The sequence below is a fragment of the Meles meles genome, chromosome 4 (genome assembly GCF_922984935.1).
Source record: "Meles meles chromosome 4, mMelMel3.1 paternal haplotype, whole genome shotgun sequence".
Taxonomy (NCBI): Eukaryota; Metazoa; Chordata; class Mammalia; order Carnivora; family Mustelidae; genus Meles; species Meles meles.
In genome coordinates, this window is record NC_060069.1 from 107,024,788 (window position 1) to 107,048,088 (window position 23,301).

Sequence of the window (23,301 nt, forward strand, 5' to 3'; positions counted from 1 at the left end):
TGCTCTTGACTGGAAAAACACAGAGCTGAAAATATGAGCACTGTAGGGCCTGGCTGATTAACATAAGGTGAATGACTAGGCCCAGAGCAGCTTAACGAAATTTGGCAACTTAGCATGCAAACAAACAACTGTCATAAATCCTCAAGGCCACTACCTCGCAGGATGTAGTTTGTTCATTTAATTGGACAAGTACCAGTTAGTTTAAGTAATTTATGACAATCCTTCATGGCTTATTAGTAAATTAGCTGCAGTGTATGGTTTCTGAATTCAGTGATGTTCCCGCACTCTGAAATCTTCCCATGTGCTCTGGGAAGGATTAACGGAGTTTGCCAGGGGGATCGAGGATAGTGTTTTCTGTGGCTTTGTCTGTGGGAGCCTGCGTGGCGGCATGTCTTGCTATCACTGTGGGTTGCAGTGAATTTTGGAGCCAGGTCTGGGAAAGCCAACGCCTAGTGCTTTCAGTGTTCTGAACGCTCTCTTTGGCTAAGCAGTTGCATCTGAATCTCAACAGCCTTGCCAGGAATGAGCTAGGGTGCCTCCCCTCTCACTGTCTTTGCTGGCCTTTTCAGGTTTTATTGATCAGTGTCCCATCAACTTTATATATTAGACTTTAGAAGAAATGACACCTTCCTAGAAAATAGCCATTATTCATAACAGAAATGGACGTCCCATTGATTTTATTTATTCTATAACCAGCGAACTTCATAGAGGAAGGCCAGGCTGATTAAAAAAATAATAATAATGCTAATGAACCAACCTCTAAGCTGATTAAAAAGAATAATAGTAATGGCCCAACCATGGTGTGGTGAATGTTTGCTGGCATTGTTCAAGCTGAGAAATGAAACTAAAGAACTGGGGGGACAGATTTGGTTTTTAGCAATTGTCACCTGTGGTATCTGCTTATTGTGATTACGGTGAGATACCATTTTGGGGCAGGAAGGTGGAGCATAGACATTGTTCAGACTCAGGTCTATGAACATTACTGATTTTTAGCTGATCTGAAGCCCATTGTCTCATTTGTGTCCAGTCTCAGTGATTCCAAATAACACACTTGCAACATGGATGTAATTTCCTGTTGCATTTTCTACTGATACAGTAAAATGAGGAAACAAACAAACAAAAAACCCTGACCAGATGATAGGATGAAAAGATAAGTCTTTGGCTTCCTGTGAATGATTTCAAAGGTGTTCAGGTCAGGCAAATGAGGAATACTAAAACCTTGCTCGACATGATTCTATATTTTGAAAAGAACCGTTGAGCTAGTTCAGGCTACGTGAAGAAAATTTGTTGTAAATATTAATGACCAAACTTACTCCTTGAAATAGAATGAATCATGAGTAGTTTTCCAAATTTAAAAGAACTGAAATACATCAATATGTACAAAATGCCTTAGAGTATGCATCTGTGTGTGTATATAAGAAGAGGGATTTTCATATATAAAAATTTCAAATTTTTATGTTTACAAAAATGTTTGTCAAACTAAAAAAAAATGTATTTTTGACACCACCTTTAACTGCTAATTTGGTTGTCAAGCATACAGTGACCTTCTTCTCTTATATATGCAGTGAACAAATCTATTATGGGATTAGTTCACACTTATTTCATTGCTTGAAATATTCTCATTTGTTTAGAACTTGGGCATTGATAATTAAGACGTTAAAGTAGTAACATATGACTACATATTTATGGTTTTTGCATAGGTATTGTATTAGAAAAATACATTCAAAATTATACATTTAAAACCTTGTTGCTCCTGTCATGGTAGTCACCTTGAGAGGCTGCCTCCATTTCCCAATAATTCAGCCCTTTTGCAAAAGTTCCTCTTACAATGGGGATTTGGATAAGGTTTTAGAATATTACCAGCTGTGAAAGAAAAGTAGCTGCAATACTCCATCTTACCTGTTTTTAACTCCAAACTGTATTACCTAGCTCGGTTGCATTTTTTACCTTATTTCCCTGACTTGTCCCAATAAATTTTTATCGTTCCTTTACAGTGATACTGTTTCTAAAATAATTTAAATCCTGGTAGCATCTTGGCAATATGTGTTGTTGCCTCCCAGGTGGGATTCTTTGGGTATGCTAAGTCTGGTTTTCTTATTATAGAATGAATCCCATTAATATCGTGTTCTCTCTTGCACACCCATGAGTATTTCCTTGAAATGTGTTGCTCCAAACTTTTGGTTACAACTCTTTCCGCCTGACTACTGCCCACAGCAAAGCAGCCCAGATCCCAAAGCTCGAACCTGGATGTCTTAGTGCTTACCTGTCAATCAGTTACGGAACAGAACTTTGCTGGGGACCTGCATTCAGTCCCTCGGAACCTACTATGCTAAGGCCTGTGAGAAATGCACACCAGAGGCATCATCCTATCGCAGAGGAGTGCAGAGTATCATCAGAAAGGCATCCTCCTAAGACCAAAACTTTTAATTTTTTTAACAAGACAAGTAAATTGATTTAGCAGCTCCTTGTTTTGATCACTTCCTTGCTACTTTGTGAGGGAAGGATTCCTGCATTGGGTGTAGTATTGGCTGAACATAGGACGCATGACCCTGGACGGATGAGGTTGGCAACAGTTTACTGGCCACATAGACTCACAGCCTGGAGGAGAAGGACACTGGGTGCCATGCGTGGCCACATGCTGGTTGCCCTCCTGAGCACAGTGACTAAGAGGGGCTCTGGGAGGCAGGTTTTATAGTAAGGATAGAATGAGGTGACTGTTGATTCTCAAGGGAGGATGTGATGGGCTTGTTCGAATAATTCCGAGAGCTGAGAGGGTCTGAAACCCACCACTCAAGGATAAAGGCACTGGGTCCAGTCCCACAATGAGGACGGTTGTTTGGCGAGGGGACCTCAACCACGGAGCACAATGGGGGAGGGGAGCTTTTGATTAGGTCACCTGAGGCCCTTTCAGTTTTCCCCAGATGCCCAGGCACACATGATGTTGGGCCTTAATTTTAGGTCTAATGCCACACTACTGTGTTGTAAGACTTAGAATTAAATGCTGTAGAAAACTTAAGCAGTTGTTATAAGTAGCACTTGCCCTTAGGAAGTATGCAGTCAAGTAGGAGATTTGTAAGTCTAATCAGTGTAAAAATATGTCTCGTATAAATGCAGGAAAGGCACAAAGGCCCACAGAACTCAGAAGAGCTGAAGTCGCCTCTGCCTGTGGGAATCTTGGAAGGCCTGGTAGGAAAGAGTATAAAATTTCAGCTGGTTCTTAAGATATGATTATGATTTTAGCAGGTGAAGAGAGGAAGACAGTGAGCAGATGGAGGGACCGGGAAGAGCAAAGGCCTAGGGGTGAGTAAGTGCAAAGGTCACATTCAAAACCGTTAGGTAGCCTCATAGCACATAGGATACACAGCTGGAAGAAAAAAAAGAAGGTCCGATTGTGAAGAGACGCTAAGTAGTTTACACCTTACTTTTTGGCAGCGGGGAGCCAAAGAGGGCTTCTGTGCTGGGCCATGGAGCAGTTAGAGCTGCTGGGGTTTATTCTGTGGGTTTGTGTCTAGGGTCTGGAACATGAGGAAAGGCTAATGACGTAAGGCAGTCGCAGAGCTGCATCGTTGGCCAGGTGAGAAGTGAAGAGGTCCTGACTCAGGACGACAGAAATGGAAATAGGAAGAAAGTGACAGACATAAAAGGAGAGAAGTCAGGATCGATAATATTTGAAGAGGGAGACATCTGAGCCCTTGGGTTCCGAGTCAGGGCAACGGACTCAAACCATTTAGTGTGCCATAGAGGACATTTGATGCTACAGGGCAGAACATAATTACTTTTTTTCCTGACCTATTTGGAAATTAATTTGCTGGAGGGCATCATATTTATTAGAAGCTTTACACCTCCTGAGGAATGGAAAAATGGAGAAGACCCTGAAAAAACAATGTTTCCCCCCCTCCTTTGTGGTTAGGTTGTTCCATTTTGAACTATGACATGCATTTGCTTATCATAAAGCTTCCAGTCATCCCCAAATGGAAGTTGGCTTCATTAGATTCCCAGCGTGATGGCCGTCCTCACGTGTGGAAGGTGACTGTTTGAGATGCGGGCTGTCCCTCCTTGTGACGCATTGCCACAATGTCTGTTGTTAACAGACACCATCCCAGGAGATGTTTTAATTTTTAAATGATTTAGTGCAGTTTTCATTGAGGTTTGACTGCACATATGGTAGGAAAATCCATGGTGCAAGATGAATCCATGCGTCCCAAAGCTTACACCAGTGAATCAACTATTTAATCTGTCAGATCCTCCTCCAGGTCCTTATCACTTTGCCAAGAACACACAAGGTCAGTGCTGCCAGGAGCAAGACAGGTGTTGGTTTCACTTAGAATATTTTGTTCTCATTAAGAACACTTCACATATTCACTGACAGGATCATTCCCCACCTAGATGCTTGGGAGGAAGGAAGATGTTCCAGAACTCTTCAATGCGAGAATTAATAGTGAAATGTTGTTAATTATGTTTTCCCTAAAGTATGAGTTTTAAGTAAGTCTATGAAAACATATAAAAGAAGTAGAAAACCATAGTTGATATATTACAATGGTAGACTCAGGTGGATCAAAAATATGATCTTTAGGCGTGCCTGGGTGGCTCAGTTGGTTAAGCATCTGCCTTCCATTCAGGTCATGATCCTGGAGTCCTGGGATCAAGCCCTGAATCAAGTTGGGCTCCCTGCTCAGCAAGGAGTCAGTTTCTCCCTCTTTCTCTCTCCCCCTCCCCCACTGGTGCGGTCTCTCTCTCTCTCCTTCTCTCTCTCTCTCAAAATCTTTAAAAAATTATGATCTTTAAATATTTGATGATCCACTGTTTTGACAAATTAGAATCATTTGTATGGCTCCGGTGGAGTAATTTAGAAAAAATTCTAAACTACAAGCAAATTTTCTTTCAGTATATCACCCATCCAGAGCCTTGACCTGGAGTTGGTATGTTCTCTCTCCATGATAACATTTAAGCATTAGTTAGCCAGCTTTTTAGAAGGAAATTATGAAGAGAATACAAGGAACTTTTAGGTGGATTGGACCAGACATTTAATGTCCCTCCCAAGCCTGGGAGTCCATGATTCTTAGGTAAAAAGTGTTGATAGAAAATCATGAAATCTGTGCTGTTGGGCTAAGGGGTCATGTTGTGTCTCAGAATTCTCATGACATTTCTCTATACTTTTGTTTTGTCTAGTTTGTTGTACACATATGTGTATCTCTAGCCTTCTTAGATGTTCTGGAGCCATAACCCTTGTATAAACCAAAGTGTGTGGCTCAGTGATTTATTCATAGAAGGCACTGCAGAAATATTTGTGGAGTAGGTTAATGCATATACAAATATAAAAACTGACGTGCAAATATAAGAATCCTTCATTCCCCCTGCCCCCCAAGCGTGTTTTTCTCTATGCGTATGTACCTTACACTGGCTAATGGTAGCATCTACTACCCATTTGCTCAAGCCAAAAACCTGGTCATCTTTCCTTTTCTGTTACACCCCATATTTTATCCACCAGGAGGCTGTGACCTCACTTCACTTTCAAGCTATATCACATTTTGATGACTTGTGACCATCTCTAACCCTACTACTAATCTAGACCAGGGGTCAGCAAACTATGGCCCTGTGAGCCAAATATAGCCTGCAGCCTGTTTTTGTAAATAAAGTTTTAATAAAACATTGTCACACCCCTTGTTTTTACATGTCACCACCTGCTGCTTTGGGGCCTGAACTGGCTGAGTGGATGGCAGAGCTGTGATGGGAACCATATGGCCCACAAAGTCTGTTTCCTACATGCCCTTTAAAGAAAATTTTGCTGACAGGGCCCATCAGGTTTTCTACCCCATTTTCTTTTGTTTTGTTTTTGCAACACTTTAGAAATGTAAAAATCATTATTAGCTCACTGGATATAGGCCACATGCAGGAGTTGACCCACAGGCTCTATTTTGCCAAACCTTTTTAACAAATGATCCTTTTGAAGCAAACATCAAATCACAACACTTCTTGTTAAAATCTACAAAGACCTCCCATTACACTTTAAATTCAAATGTCTTAGCATGGCCTGGACAGCCCTTGGGATCCAATACTTCTTACCTCTCCAACTCCATCTCCAAGTGCTCCATCTGATGACCTTAGCTCTGTCTGCTCTGTCTGCTTTTGCCTCTGGCAGGACCTCAGCTCCTGCCTCAGGGCCTTTGCACTCATCATTTGTCTGTCAAGAGTACTTGCATACAGATCTCAGGATTTGCTCTTCTGGTTTAGGTCAGACGGTTTTACTTGATTCTCCCACTAAAATTTCTCCCAGCTGGGGGAGTCATTCTCTATTTCTTTACCTTGTATGATTTCTTCAGGACAATTAGGTGAAACTAAATTATTTATTTTTTGCTTACTTAACTATTGTCTTTCTACTCCATTAGAATGTAATCACTCTGAGGACAGGCCCTTAATGTATGCAGCTCATGCCTACATTGCCAGCTCCTACTGGTGCCCAGCACCTAATAGGTATTTAATAAAAGTTGTTGAATGGACGGTTGACTACTTATACATAGTGAATATTCTTTCCCCTTATCAACTGATTCAGTTCCAGGAATAAGAGTTTGTACTCACTCCTGCTATTAAAAATAATGCGTCCTGGGTTTCCTTTCATCTGCTGTCCATATGTATCTCCAACAGCCAATGGGCATCTTTTCCATCCTTGAAGAGGAACGTGTATTTCCTCAGGCTACAGATGTAACTTTCAAGACCAAAACTTTATGACAACCATTTTGGGAAGTCGGCTTATTTCCAGAAGCCCAGACCTGATAATAAGGGATATGAAGTTCACTTTTAGCTTGTCCATTATGCAGGAACGGTAAGTTACCTCTAGACCCTCAGCCCTGAATTTTCCTGATGTTGTTTCAAATGCATTTGGTCAAAGTCCCTAGATGATAAGTAAAGTTTAGCCTAAATGAAGAGATGAACAACAACAAAAAAATATTTCAGTTCCAGAAAAAAATGTTGGCATAGCCTTTTAACACTTAGGAAATGAAACACCCATACTATAATAGTATTCCATGTGTACAAAGGTTAGAAATCTTAAAATAGACCCTGTCATCCCAACTCAAAGTAAGTCAGCTTCAGAAAGTCATGGAGATCATCAAAGCCGTGGGTTTTTCCATATTTGTCCCTCCTTTTAAGTTAACATTGTGTGAATGAATGATTTCAACTGATCTTTTTATTGAACTCTTTTTTTTTTTTTTTAATTCTCTCATAAAGAAATAGTCACTGTGAAGTAATGGCCTCCAAACTATGGCCGACAAAGGTTTCTAATGACTTTCGGTGCCTCTCCTCATTTCCCCACTGGTGTGTGTGTTGCCCCTTTTTTCTGCTTTTCTGCTTCTAGTCAGTGATTCCAGATGAAACAGAAAGAGAATTGATAAAGGATAAAATGATACTTCATCCTAAAAATGACCTGCCAACTGTACATAGATGTGCTTGTAATTGTCTTCTTTCATATCCTTGAATATTAATTATAATCATATTTATAGTCAAATATGATTACAATTGCTAATTTTTTTTAATGTTCAGCGTGTGTCAGAGACAATTGGATTATTTAATCTATTCTTGCCTATGAAGGAGAGCTGATGTGAATTGTTTATACTGGAAATACCATTTAATTCTCTCTCCCTCTCCTTCCCTCTCCCTTCCCTCCCCTGCTCTTCCTTTCTATAATGTAAAATGGTAAAGTCTGAGAATTTCTTTGGGTTACACAATGGATTCCTGGAGTATTATTCAGTACTGTTACCTCAAACCAATTTAAAGTTAAAGGACTCAAACAATGTATGACTTTTTTAAAGTAATGCACAATTTGCTATGTTAATTTATGCATTCTCTTCTTTTGTTACCTGAACTGCATGCCTTTCTAAAGGTGCCTTACAACATTAGTGGCTGGCTTGAAAAGAACAAAGACCTTCTTAATGAAACAGTGGTGACTGTATTTCGGAAGTCATCAAACAGATTCCTGGCAAACCTTTTTGAAAATCACATCAGTACTGACAGTGGTGAGTTGAACAGTCTTCCCCAATTTTTTAACCTCCGAATAGAATCCATGGCTGCCTCAGCACTTACAAAAACCCTTACCTCTTTCCTGTGATATCTGTGTCTGCTCCCTGTGGTCTGAGTCATCCCCTCTTATTAGCCTTCTGTCCTCAGGCTGGCGGTTCTTCAGGGAAATGGTGCTCTAAGATAGATGTATTTCAAGGAGCCTGCTCTGGTTTGCTTTTAGCTTCTATTCAACCCCGTTGCAAAGAGGGAGCTGCAGACCATATTTTGATAAATGATTTTGGGGAAATAGCAAGCCTCTTCAATCTATATTCCCCAAGTATCTTGGCTTTCTCCTTCACAATTCTTTTGTGTTATTGTAACTTGGGGTTATGATAAGCTTCATGAGGGCGGGAATTATGCCCGATTTGTTTAACTGTAGCCTCAAGCATGTAGCAAATACCTGTTTAGCAGGCCCTCCATAAATATTTATTAACCAAAAATAACTAATCTTGTTTAGTAGTTTGTAATTTACAAAGCGCTTTTAGATACATTATCTTACTCAGTCCCTGCCATGACCGGTTTCAGATACAGACAGAAGGCAGTGCCTTCTTATCTCACAAGAGCAAATACGGAAGAGTTCAGGAACACTCCCAATTTCACAAATCTACTGTTAGAAGATAAACTGATGTATGTCGAAAATTTTAAGCATTTATGTGAGCAAAAATTGACTCAAATAGGGCAGTGTCAAACCCTCAGTGTTTAAGACTGCTCCACTGACAGAAGCCCAGGAAGATACTTTATAGAGAAAAGGTGGAAGCAAACAAGGAAGTTACTGATTGGTTGTAGTTTAAAGCCTACTTGACTGGGATTGGTTGTCCTTGGTGTTTTGATTTTATAACCCTGGGATATTTACAGGCTTAGATTTTGGCTTGCTAATATAGGCCACTATGGAATTAGAGCCACATCAGTCTAATGGCCTCCTTGTTTAATTAATTTAACAGTAGTAAATGCAAAGGCAAAGATAGGAAGCAGGGCTTCTTCCTCCTGGCCGGGTGCCTATACCACTCTCACTGTCTTCCAGAAACAAAACAAAGCTGTGCAGGCTACATGTATTTAAGACATAGTTCAGATTTCTGTACCATGATACAAAGGATTTGAAGGTACTGAGCCCATGTGGCTAACAGCAGCCTCACAACAGGACTAACGCTAGCTGCAGAGGGAAGCTCTCCATGATTCATAACAAAAGTCACAAACTGGCAGCCTTGGAGACAAACCTGGCCTTCAGACATGTTTTGTTTGGTCCACATGAGTTTAAAAAGAATCAGAAGTTTCCACATACACATTTGGATTTCTTTTTTCTTTCCAAAGTGGAAAACATGGGAAAATGTTTTTTTAAATCTGGCCAGCCTGGTTTCAGACATCCTTGTGGCAACGGGGCGAGGTTAAGAGGTGTGTACTGTCATTTCCTAACCTCCTCACTGTCCTGTTATCTCACACCCAGCTTTAAGTTAGTTCCTGGCCGTGGCAGGCTGATTTGGGGCTCTTGATTGACATGGTCAGGAAGTGGAGAGGGAATTTGGCACTTCCTGGCTTCATCAGCACAGATGACATAATTCAGGAGCAGGCCTGAAATCCTGTTGGCCTCCCTCAAAGGGGGCTGAAAAATGAAGGCTATTGTATTTGGACCCTGATAATGTTCAGGCAGTGCATTTGCCTGATTCTAATGGCTTCTAAAGTGCCCCTGAGCATTCGGTTAGATAGTGACTCCTAAGCTTATGGCTCCCAGATGGGTCATTCTCTGATCATATGAGATCAGGCAGCAGTTCAGGCAGAGAGTCAGGAAATCATCTTCGAACTCTTCAGAGTGTCGGCGGTGTCCTTCTGAAATAGAAAAGAATAACTGTCCAGAATGTCCCCCTTTTTTGGTAATTTTTCAAGCACCCCCTGAAAATACTTGCCTCTACATTTCTCACTCTTCCAAATATTAAATTACCCATACTTTCTTCTGGGGGAGTCCAAGAAATTATAACTGGAGTTATAATTTCTTTACAAAGTTAATAGTGGAAAGGAAGTGGCGATGCAACATGGGGAGTTAGGGGGATAGGAGAAGAATAAATGAAACAAGATGGGATTGGGAGGGAGACAAACCATAAGTGACTCTTAATCTCACAAAACAAACTGAGGGTTGCCAGGGGGGGAGGGAGGCAGGGAGAGGGTGGTGGGGTTATGGACATTGGGGAGGGTATGTGCTATGGTGAGTGCTGTGAAGTGTGTAAACCTGGCGATTCACGGCCCTGTACCCCTGGGGATAGAAATACATTATATGTTTATAAAAAAATAAAAAAAAATAAAAATTCTTTAAAAAATTAATAGTGGAAGGTAGTAGTATTCCCTTTTCATAGGTGGAGGAACTGAAACGCTAAGAGGTCCAGTGACTGACTCGGAGGGCCTGAGGCATGTCAGTAGGCTGTTAGTGATTCAACTTTAGGACTTCTGCCCCAACACAGGTGTTACTCAGGTGCAGAGAATATTTTGTGTTACATGTGGACAGCTGGTCCATTTTTTCTGGATTGCCTAGGAATTTTGCAGTCGTTGTTGCTGTTGTACATCTTTATGAGTTAGCACTACACAAATGTGTGTAAAACAATTTGGTTTAGCATGGACCCTTTTGCTTGAAGAAAATGGAAGTAGATTTTTTTTTCATAAATTAAAAAACTGATGCCTGACTGTTGCCAAAAACACAGACAACCTGGAAAAACAAAGAGAGAAACATAAAAGTTACCTATCATTCTACATAGAGTGATAGCAACTGCTAACACTTTAGTATATGCTTCTCCCAATATTTTTTATGTATTTAGTCACTAATATACAACTACACTGACAGACATGTATAGGCACTCAGGATCATAACACACACTTTTATAGCCTACTTTTTCTCTTAAAATAACTCCTAGGAATCTTTCCATGTCAGGTATATAGATCCTTCTCATCATTTTAAAAGGCCACAGTATTTCATTATATACATACTCTTTCACAATTTAATAGTCAATCTCCTACTGAAAGGCATTTTCTTTGATAACTTTAGTTTTTGTTTATTTTATTTTATTTTTGTCAGTGACTAAACAATGCTGTAGCAATAAATTTGCACAGTTGTCCAACTATTTCTTTAAGGAAGAACACTAGAAATAGACATTTGTGTTGAGACAAATATTTTTAAAGCTTTTCGTAGATATTGCCATATTGCTTCTAGAACTTGACAAATTTATACTTTCATCAACAGGGTATGATAATGTGACAAAAAAGAGCTTTTTAAATGCTTTTTTCTTCTTTTTTTAGCTCTACAGTTTGGGGAGAAGAAACGCAAGAGAGGAGTTTCATTCCAAACGGTTGCATCTCTGCATAAAGTAATTTTTAATTGCATCTATTCATATATTAACTGCCTCCCAATCTGCATATGTTATTACTTATTTGAATTTTCACATCTTCAAATAAGGTAAAAGTATCTGAAGTTAGCCAAGTGGGAAAAGTTGAAGTTTATCTTGATATTAATGGGTTTTTGTGGACACTATTGGTACCCCACCTAGTCACCTTATCAGCCCTACACCCATCTTCCAGCTGATGAGAATGTTGGCTCATAAAATTTCACAGATCCCAGAATTGCCACTGGCAAATGGGAAGCTAAACTCTCTCCTTACCCCTCCAGACTCTGACTCCTTTCTTGCCTCAAGATGGGGGGAACAACTGTAGTACAACTGGTGCATTTGTGCTCAGAGTTCCTTCAGGAATCACATTCAGCTTTGAATCTATATCACTGGTTTTTTTTCTTTATTCCCCTACCCTATCCTGCTTCTCAAGTAATTCCCTGATTCAGATCCTGCTTCCAGAGAATCTGACCTTAGAAAAAATTTCCATACAGAAAACTTGAGAAACAATTTATGTGTTCAAGTCATTTGTTTGCCCAGCCATAAATGATCACTATCAAATTCAAAACAGGTAGATATGATTCACAACAGAAGTGTATCTGTCAGATAAATATTGACTTGCCTTAAGAAAGAAATAATGTATGGTTTGGTAAGCACAGAAGGATGTTAATTCATTATTTTATTGTTGATATGCATCTTCACTTTATGATTAAGTTGAAAGACTTGGAGACAATTGTGAGGTAGGTCGGTATTTTTAGTGATTTGCAAAGTGACTCTGTGTTTGTTATGGTCTCTATTTAAGGAAAACCTAAATAAATTGATGACTAAGCTGAAATCAACAGCACCTCATTTTGTAAGATGCATAAATCCCAATGTGAACAAAATACCAGGTAAGAATTAGACTTCTTTGTGATCCTCACTAAGAAATACATTTGATTCAAGCTATGTTGAATGTCTTTTTTAGGAAATTTACCAGTTCCTTTTATATAAGCATTGATTTCAGATAGAAAAATGAAAGTAACTTTAAAGTGAGATCTTCAGAACCTCAAGATTGCTTTTGAATTGAGAGTTGAGTGGACACACAGAAGGAATTCACAAAGCCAACTCAACTGGGTAACATTAGAATGCTTGATATTACCATTTAAATTTTTTCTTATATTTCATGCTAAAATCTGGATGAGCTTCTGTGCCATTGTCTATAAGGGCAAAGTATAATAAAGAGGATTAGATAATCAGTGGCGGAATTAAGGTAGATGTTTCAGCATAAAGGAAATTATTGGGTCTGAATTATATAAACTGGCTATAAAATTTCTAATTTTTGAGAACTCCCTCTATCCTTTTTGCTAATACTAATATCTTCCCTATCCCTAACAGCACCCATCTCTTTAGTTATGTACTTCTGAGGGTGGACAGTTTTTTCTTTTTATTTTAAGGTTTCTCCCCCCACTACCTACAGCAGTTTTTACTGGCATATAGCACTACAGTATAAATTTAAGGTATACAGCATAATAATTTGACTTATATATATTGTGTAATGATTACTAAGTTCAGTTAACATCCATCATCTCACATAATTTTTTTTCCTTGTGATAAGAACTCTCAAGATTGACTCTCTTAACTTTATTACCTTGATGCTTAGGTTTTTCAAGTATACCATACAACGGTGTTAACTATAGTTATCATGTTGTATATTGCATTCCTGGTACTTATTTATCTTGTGACTGGAAGTCTGTGCCTTGTGACCATGTTGGTCCAACATCCCCACACTCCCCCACCTCCTGTCTGATAACCACAAATCCATAAATCTATCTCTTTTTCTATGCATTTGTTTATTTTTAGATTCCACATATAAGCAAGATCATACAGTATTTGTATTTCTCTGCCTCACTTATTTCACTTAGCGTAATGACCTTAAGGTCCATCCATGCTGTTGCATATGGTGGGACTTCCTTCTTTTTTATGGCTGAATAATATACGCACATATACACACACATATGCATATATTTGTCTGTGTGTGTGCCTGTGCATACATCTTCTTTATCCATTCTTCTGTCTCTGAACACTTAGGTTGTTTGCATGTCTTGGCTATTATACTGGATACTTTTTTGATGAATGGATGGTGGTAGGTGGGCGGTAGTGACTTATTTCTTGTTTTTAATTGCCAAAACAAAGTTTTTACAGACCTTAACTACATGGATTGTTTTCTATATATCATGGGTTTGAAGGTTCTCAGACTTCTTTCTCAGGCTTCTACATAACTTGGTCAGAGGCTGTCAGCTTCAAAATTGTGTAGATGATACACACTTATGTCTTCAGAGCACTAATCACCCTTGGAATATATAGCTAGCCAGATGCTGCTGATTCTAATTTCTGAGGTTCTGTAGTATCTTGCATTTTTATTAACCTCCTGTAATTAGGACCCGAGTCTTGACAGCCTGTGACCTATTTTGGGAAAGTGTGATACTAAACAATGATGCTGCAGTTTGGGTTTTTGCAACACAAACACTTCGTGTTCATTGATGCTGTATGTTTTTGCCTCATTGTTTCTTATCAGCTGGGTTTCTGAATGCATCTAGGGACACTGCTTCCATTTGGCAAGAAATCTAATTAGCTGCCTCTATTTTGGAGCAATTCTGTTACCTATTAGAGTTGTCTCCCATTGAGTCAGCTCTGATTTCAGCAGTTGATTTTTTTTTTTAAGTCATAGGACAAAGTCCTAAGAAAAGCTTCATGATCTAATCAAGACAGTTTTTCATATGTACTTAAAGGGAATGAGCATACTTGATCTTTTGGGGTCATAGAGCACCACTTGTTCCCCTTCTTACACATCACTTATTTCTGTCTATGAAAGGGGTTGGAGTACAGGAATATGGATATATGGCTTAGGGTTTATTTCTGTGACCCTGGACATAAGCTGAGATTCATCTCATTTCCATTTTTCTTATAAGACTATCATAAGGCCTTTGTGTTAGGAGAAACGCTACTTGACTTCTTCCAGAAGATTTACTGAAAGGCAGACACAGTGGTTCCTTGGAAGGTTTTTCAGAGGCTTGTCTCAGAGATTGCAGCCACAGCTCTGGTAGGGCCTCATCCGATAAACAGGGAGGTGGTACGAAGATGCTTATGCTATAGAACAAAATTCATGTGCTCTCAAGATAATAAGGAGAGAATGTAGGCTGGGATGTGACCAAGTCCTTCATAAGGCAAAAAAGTAAACAGAGTTTTGTGGCTGTGCTCATCTTCTCCTTTTTGTAGTCCCCCATTCTTGTAATCCCTTTCCCTTCCTACTTGGAGGTGGCAGTTCCCTTTTGTGTTCTTACACTCTTCTCTAGCTGGTTTTCAGCCAGAGAAGGGATGTAATACAAGCTATTTATAATCCTAGCAAAAATGTATTCTTTTTCATCTTCTAGGTGTATTTGCTTATAAAACTTAACAAACCATGAATTAAAGGGTTCATTCTGTGTTAGAGGAATTTCAGGTAAATCCAATTTAGAGACTCTTGCATGATAGGTTGGGTACTGAGAGTGCCACTGGGCTGGGAGTGAGTGAACTCGTATTGCCTATTATACTAGAGAGCATCAAATTCAAACTTTTTTTTTTTAAATCCCAAGATGCAGCAATTAAGACAAGATCTTGGGTAATAATTCTTTTAGACACAGACTGAGAGTGACCCTTTTTCTACAGGTGTATTAGACCCTTACTTGCTTCTGCAGCAGCTGCGCTGTAATGGTGTCTTAGAAGGAATCAGGATATGCTGTGAAGGTTTTCCAAACCAACTGCTGTATGCTGATTTTCAACAAAGGTAAAAATACATCCCAGGATCCGAGGAGCTCAAGGCAGCCCATTCTGTTTTCTTCTCTTTCTGAGTCTTTAGGCATGCATTATTTGTTTGGTTGATGTCCTGCAGACTACAGATCGATGTGTTTTGGTGGTGGTGAGATATATGACGACAGAGTTCCATTATGACTTTCCCTTAAATCCAACATCCATGTAGCTGTAATATTCTTAAATCTCTATTAACGGGTAATAGACCCACATAGAGAAGAAATATATACAGAAGAAAGACACGGAGGCTGAATTGAATTTCTAAAATGTCATATGTACTTAATCGTAGCTGCCTTCCAAGCAGGCTGTTGCTGTACTAGCAAGCCTGTGAAAGAAAGGAAGCCAGCAGGGTGTGTGGCAGGAGGCAGGAGAGGCATTTCTGCTTTCTATTTTCTGAATCCCCAAAGTATAAATTATAGGTCATCAAGCAAATTTGAGCAAAGTATGGTAGAGTTGAAGGAGTACATGTCTCAGGGTTAAGAGACATATTTCTAGCTCTCCACCAGTTCACCATCAGGGTGAAGAAATCTTGGAAGAGCATTAAAAAAAAAAAAAGAGCATTTAATGTCTCTGCTTTCCAGTGATCTTATCAGTATGATAGAGATACTTAAGTCTGCCTCTTTCCCTCCCCTTGCCTCCCAATCTCTCCTTCCCTCCCTAATTGAGCAGAGAATCTAAATGATGTTGTCTCTAAAATATTATGAAAGTACAAACTATTATCCCAAAATAAGGGATTATTGCTTATATTCTCATTATTATAGCCATGAGTTTTGTGAAAATTGAATATATTTGTAGGAGAGGTTACAAGTCTGTACCTCCTCCACCTCACTTGCTCAAATTATTCTTTCTGTGAATCCTATGACCTCTCTGACCCCAGGATTTATTCTTTATCTATTTTAAAATAGGTACTGCATTTTGCACCCAAAGGCATTTCCAAAGAGTAGGTTTGTAAGCAGCAGAAAAGCAGCTGAGGAATTACTTGGCTCATTGAAGATAGACCACACCCAGTACCGCTTTGGAATCACTAAGGTAACCAGAAAACCAGGAAGAATGCACTTGGAGAAGCGTGTGTATCTTAAAATGCCCATGAAAGTACAATGATAAGGCATTCTGCAATTCTTGTGACCACAAATAACACAAATAGAGCTCAGTTGAAAGTGGAGACATCAATGCTTTTTGAGAGAAAACTCAATGCTTCTTAAACCTTAGTGTTGACTACATGTACATTTTCATAAGTATTCATCTAAGTAAGTTTGTGCCAAGATATAAAATATTGAATCAACCTTAGTGTGCTAGAAAATGTGCATAGACATCAGAGCTAGAAAAAGTTGAATCAACTTACTGGAATGAACTGCTTGTCTGTGTGTGAACGGATTCATCAACAAGTACTCTTTTAGGGGATTGATTCTACCAAACTGTACAAGTAAATAAAATGTTAAGGTCAACCCCACTATCCCAAAAAATTAATCCACAGTGAAGTTCCTTAAATGTGGTTTGCTAAATTCTGCTTTGTCCTAGATGATTTTGATATGATCCACATATTATGGGAAACTTCTAATAGATTTGGTTTCATTTGATAGTCAACATCAGGTTGTTCCTAATGACATGCATAGAAGGACCAAATTATTAGAAAGAGAATTGGAGGGTCTAGGGTGAAAAGTTCACAGAAAAGAAGCTCCATAGGACATGATTATAAAATGTTACTTGACTCCCACATTTTGAATACCTGAGAATCTGTTTCTGGTGTTTGTTGCTTCTGCTGATTTCCGCTACCGGTACCTTGTTTCCCTGTGGACTTAGCTGCTTTTGCTGTATTCTACTAGTCTAGATAAGACTAGCATGAGGTAAGAGAGCCTCCTGAGGCACAAAGTTTAAATGGTACTCACTATTAGGGTTATGTAAGTACTGACTTATGCAACCTTGAAAGTGAGTTCTTCCTTAAAATTTGTGCCTGACACCTCACTCACCTCATCTTGGCCATTACTTCTAATTCTTGAAAAAAGTATTGATGTGGATTCTTTAATGGCTAAGACATTGTCACTTTCTCTAGAGCAGAGATCAGCAAACCTTGGCCTAAAGGCCATTTCCATGGCCTATTTTTAATATAGCCCATTAGTTAAAAATGGTTTGACATTTTAAAATGGTTGGGTTTTTTCTTTCTTTGTTTGTTTGTTTTAAAGAAGGGGGAAAGGAAGAGGAAGAAAAGGAGGAGAAGAAAGGGAGGAAGAGGAAATGAAGAAGATTCTATAGATCTATGAAAATTCTATGTGATTTGTAAAGCCCAAAAATATTTTCTATCTGGCCTTTTACAGAAAAGTTTGCAGACCCTTGTCTGACACTGCAGAGCACTGCTTGGCTGGGTCGATCTTAAAATTTAAACTAGGTTCCCTCAACAGCCTATATATTATTAAAAGATGAAGAGAATAGTCTATGTTCTTAAGGAACCAAAATGACCACAGGATGAAATAAAATATTTTTGCAAATTTTAGATTTATAAAAGCAAACCTTCTAGAACGTACATTTTACACCTTGAGTAGGACTTAACAAGATATGCAACCTATTCAATGAATACACCAGTTGTTCATGCAGTCATTCAGTAGACTGAATAATGAATGCCCATTATGGGTGGAACTAGCGTCTGATTATTCCTTTTAGGTGTTTTTAAAAGCTGGCTTTCTGGAACAACTGGAATCAATGAGAGATGCGAGACTATCCAAAGTCTTTACATTGCTCCAGGCCAGAGTACGGGGCCAACTGATGCGAATCACGTTCCAGAGGATTCTAGAAGAGAGGTATGATATCCTTACCCTACACTCCCACTGCCAGAGTAGCAGTGTACCTGCATCAATGTGACCTTATCTCACTGTCTCATCATAGGTCAGTGTAAAGGACTGCCACCTCTGCTCAGGCTGGGACTTCACTTAAAAATTTTTTTTTAAAGATTTTTATTTATTTATTTGGCAGACAGAGATCACAAGCAGGCAGAGAGGGAGGCAGAGAGGGAGGCGGGGGGACGCGGCCCCCCCCGCTGAGCTAGAACATCAAACAAAACACAAAGGGCTTTTATTGCAGTATCTAACCAAGTATAAGCGTAATTCAGATATTTCTTGTATCGTTTCTGGGCTTCCCTTTGGAGGGATTCTTTATAGTCAGGTCTATAGGATCTGGATCTCTGAGGAAGGAAGTCTGGATCTCTGAGGGTGGCGTGACTCACAATTCATAACCAAAGCAGACCTGGAAAAGTTCGCATGCATCCCACAGCCAACTCTAGGGAAATTGCTGCAGAGTGAGGAGGTGTTCTGACCACTTTACAACCTCCCCTGGGTCAGAAACTGTGGCTGTTGGTGATACGTAATCATAACTCTCTTATTTCATTTCAGGCAGGTTCACTAGGGACATTTATCACCACATTTGGACACTAAGGTGTAGGTTTTGTCTATTCTTTAAGAGAATCATGGAGTGCAAGCTAGAAAAATCTCTAAAGAAAGGGATTGTGAGCAAAAGATTCTGCAATTGTTGCATTTACTTTTTCTATGGTATAGTTTATCTTCTGGAGAGAGGTCCACAGATCTTGGTATAACTTGTTTAATTGATAATCTGTTAATTCCTTCTGTTTTTCCAAAGAAGAAAAAGATAGTTACATGGTGATAGCAAAGATATTAAGAGACCTTTCCTAAACAATCTTCTGTAACTCATATCATGCTCAGTAAGGTATGGGAATTTATGGGAGTTTGGGAATCAGAAGACATGGCTTCTAGGACTAGTTATATAAATTTTGGTAAAACTCTTAATGTCTATATAGTTCACTTCCTTCACCTGTGAAATGAGGTCTTTAAAAAAATGTATTTATTCATTTGAGTGAGAGACAACACAAGCAAGGGCGTGGGGGAGGCAGAGGGAGAGGGAGAGGGAGAAGCTGACTCCTGCTGAGCTATGAGCCTGACATGGAGCTTGATCCCAGTACCTGAAGATCATGACCTGAGCCAAAGGCTGACTCTTAATTGACTGAGCCACCCAGATGCCCCATGTGAAATGAGGTCTTTACTATCCACTCCTTCTAAATAATAGGATGACTTTAACAATTTTTTTTAATTTTTAATTTTTAAAAATTTTTTACAGACTTTTATTTATTTCAGACAGAGAGAGAGAGTGTGTGTGTATGTATAAGCAGGGGTGGGGGAATAGGGCAGAGGTAGATGCAGGCTCCTGGTTGAGCAGGGAGCTCCATACCAGGACCCTGGGATCATGACCTGAGTTGAATGTAGATACTTAACCAACTGAGCCACCCAGGCACAAGGCACTCTGGCTTTAAACAATTATTATAAAACATTTCAAACAAACAAACAAAAAACAAACAAACAAACAAAAAAAAACATTTCAAACACACAAAAAATACAGAAAATATTCTAATGCATACTCATGGAGCTTATTATCAAAAGTTTAGCAGTTTCTAAACATTTTCTCTCTACTGCTCACGATTTAAAAACATTTACAGAGGGGCGCCTGGGTGGCTCAGTGGGTTAAGCCGCTGCCTTCGGCTCAGGTCATGATCTTAGGGTCCTGGGATCGAGTCCCACATTGGGCTCTCTGCTCGGCAGGGGGCCTGCTTCCCTCTCTCTCTCTGCCTGCCTCTCTGCCTACTTGTGATCTCTTTCTGTCAAGTAAATAAATAAAATCTTTAAAAAAAAAACTTTGGAAAAAAAAAAACCATTTACAGAATTGAAGATTTTTATGTATTTCTCCCTTAATCCAGATCCTATACCTAGTTCCCCAGATCCTGAATTTTTGTTATCATTCTATATTTCATTCATGTTTCATATAAAAAACATATAAAGATATGTTTTCATACCTTTAACATATTTTTCTGGCAGTTGCTCACAACATTAAAAAAATAAATTAACAAGGGCACCTGGGTGGCCTAGTCAGTTAGCTGTCTGCCTTCAGCTCAGATCATGATCCTGGAATCCCAGGTTTGGACCCCACATCAGGCTCTCTGCTTAGCAGGGATTCTGCATCTCCCTCTGTTCTTTTTTTGTTTTTTGTTTTTTAAAGATTTTATTTATTTATTTGACAGAGATCACAAGTAGGCAGAGAGGCAGACAGAGAGAGAGGGAGGAAGCAGGCTCCCTGCTGAGCCGAGAGCCCGATGCGGAGCTCAATCCCAGGACCCTGGGATCATGACCTGAGCTGAAGGCAGAGGCTTAACCCACTGAGCCACCCAGGCACCCCTCCCTCTGTTCTTCACCTCACTCGTGTTCTCACTCTCTCTGTCTCTCTCTCAAATAAATAAAATCTTTAAATAAATAAATGAATGAATAAATAAAAATAACAGATACAGTTGAAGCATCTTGTGTATTTCTGTCTTTATCTGAATCCTATGGAGATATGCAGATATCCTCAAAAGCTTATATGATTTTGCCTGTATTCAGTCTTCACATAAATAATATTCTGTATATATTATACAGAAATTTGTTCTATTTTTTTTCAGTACTATTTTTGAAATTTATTAATGTTGATAAAGCCAGTGTTAGATTATGGATTTAACTGCTCTATAGTATTCCACTCTACAAATATACCATGATTTATTGATCCATTTCCTAGCTCAAGTAAATTTAACTCATTTACAATTTTTTCCTATTAGGAACAGCTCTCTAGTATAATTTTTCAAATGTCTGCCCCTGCACATGTGCAGGAGTGTCTTGAGGGCAATATCACTCAAAATGCTGGTTCACGTTCTAAGAGTTTGTGGGTAACAGCTGGTGAGGCCTGCAGTTTCCATAGCTTTTCTCTAGGGTATGAATTAGTAGATTTTAGCCTACATACCACTTCATCTTCATGAGATATCACCAAAATGCTTTCCAATTTACTCTTCACCAGAAGTATATGAAAATCCCATTGCTCTATATTGATGCCAACTTGTGGTATTTTGGACTTCAAAAACTTTTGCCAAACTTTGTCATATTTCTGACTGCGGGGAAAGCAGTCGTTTCCCTTTTAAGAAGATGTTAACTATAGATTTTTCTTTTTGTAGGTATGATATATTGTGTGGAGGACTTTTTTTTTTTAAGATTTTATTTATTTATTTGACAGACAGAGATCACAAGTAGGCAGAGAAGCAGGCAAAGAGAGAGAGGAGGAAGCAGGCTCCCTGCCAAGCAGAGAGCCCGATGTGGGGCTCAATCCCAGGACCCTGGGACTATGACCTGAGCTGAAGTCAGAGGCTTTAACCCACTGAGCCACCCAGGCACCCCGTGTGGAGGACTTTTATTCCATCCTATGTTGTTAAGCATTTTTCTAAGGAAAGTGGTCAAATTCTTTTTCTGCATCTGGTGAAATAATTACATAGGTTTTTTTTTTCCCCCATTGACCTATATATATTGAATTATATTGATAGATTTTAAAAAATGTTAAACCCACTTTGTTTTTGAACTGTTTCATACATTGATGAATTTCATTATAGTATTATCATAAGGATTTTGCAACATTGTTTATGAATAAGTTTGGTAATTTTTTTCTCCTACATTATCAGACTTTGGATCAAGGTGATCTTACCCTTATAAAACAAGTGGGGAATGTCTCCTCTTTTCAAAACATGAAACAATTTACTTTGATTTTCTGCTCCTAGAATGGTTGGTAAAATTTGCTTGTAAAACCATGTAGATATGGTGACAGAATTTTTTTGATAGATTTTACAAATTTGATTCCATTTATTTAATAGTTGTAACATGTTGAGATATTCCTTTCTTCTTGAATCAATTTAGATGAGTTTCTTTAAAAAATTGTACATTTCTTTTAAATTTTCTAATTTGCTAGATTATGATTTTAATCTCTATCATATCTATAAATATATTTCTAAAGCATAATCCTAGATTATTCTTGGAATATCATTATTTCTAGTACTGTTTATTTGTGCCTTCTGCCCTTTTTCTTAATCATTGATGTCAGAAGTTTATTTAGATTATCTAATAAATCACCTTATTTTGTTTTTTATTCTAGTTTATTAGTTTCTGATCTCATCTTTATTCGTTCCTTCTTTCCACTTGCTTTGGGTTTATTATTAATTCATAACTTTTTAATGTGTCTAATCAGCTGGTTAATTCTTACATTGAATGTTTGATTTAAATGACTATATTTTCCAATATTAGATATTTTATTTGGTCCTCTTTCAAATCTTTCTGCCCTTTTATTATAATGGCTCATTTCTTTCTTATTTTTTCAAGTCTTCCCTCTATGCCTTTAAGAATTTTTAACAATTATTTTATGGTCTCCATCAGATTTGTTCAATTATTTGAAATGCTTTGGGGGTTAATCAAACTTTTTATTATAGTTGCTCACCCTCACTGATGGATGATTTTTTTTTTCTATATGTGTTTTGTAATTTTGAAGAGTAAGCTCATCTTTAAAGGGACTTTAAGAGAATCTCTAGTGCTTGATTTTAGGGTACTTACTTCAGTGCACATTTGCATTTTCTTTTCCCAAAAGCCCAAAGGGTATTTATTGCCAGCGTAAAAAATGATGATGCTAAATTCTTACATGCATCTGCACTGATCAGATAGCATAGTTTAAACCTCAGACATTTCAGTGGTCCTGATCCATGATAAAAACAAAAAATTCCTGGAGTAGAATTTTTGCTTTACCCTGAGGCCAGAGCAAATCAGATGTACTTTTCTTTGACATCACTTTGTGCCAGTGGTGAATTTTAAAATTCTTCTTTTCATGAAGGGTGATGTTTTTTGAAAGTCTCAGCCTGTCTCTTTATCCATATGGATATAAAAATATCAATTCCTACAATACCAAGACTGGTTCCTTCCTTCCATGAAGATGGCCAAGCTATACACACATTGACTTTTCATTAGGGTTTTTTGCTCCCTCTTTCCCTGTTACCCTCTTTCCAGCTCAGCTCTCATTGCAAGGATGTTTGCAGTGGGAATATTTTGGCGGCATCTAGCTCACAATATTGCTAGCTCCAGAAGTCCCTCATAGGGCTTTTGCCAGAATCAAGTGAGAGCCCAGATGTAGAAGGGTTTTGAAGATAAATGAGAAACTTTAATGACTCCTCAAA

General features: G+C 38.6%; 1 protein-coding gene across 1 annotated transcript in view; it reads left to right on the plus strand.

Annotated features, from left to right (window-relative positions):
* Positions 1–23,301, plus strand: part of MYH15 (myosin heavy chain 15) — a 154,133-nt gene that overhangs the window by 44,997 nt on the left and 85,835 nt on the right. Inside the window, 8 exon segments of the mRNA XM_046001581.1 lie at positions 6,643–6,714; positions 6,716–6,820; positions 7,877–8,009; positions 11,329–11,396; positions 12,217–12,304; positions 15,099–15,216; positions 16,145–16,268; positions 17,895–18,031. Coding sequence (XP_045857537.1) covers positions 6,643–6,714; positions 6,716–6,820; positions 7,877–8,009; positions 11,329–11,396; positions 12,217–12,304; positions 15,099–15,216; positions 16,145–16,268; positions 17,895–18,031 — 845 coding nt within the window.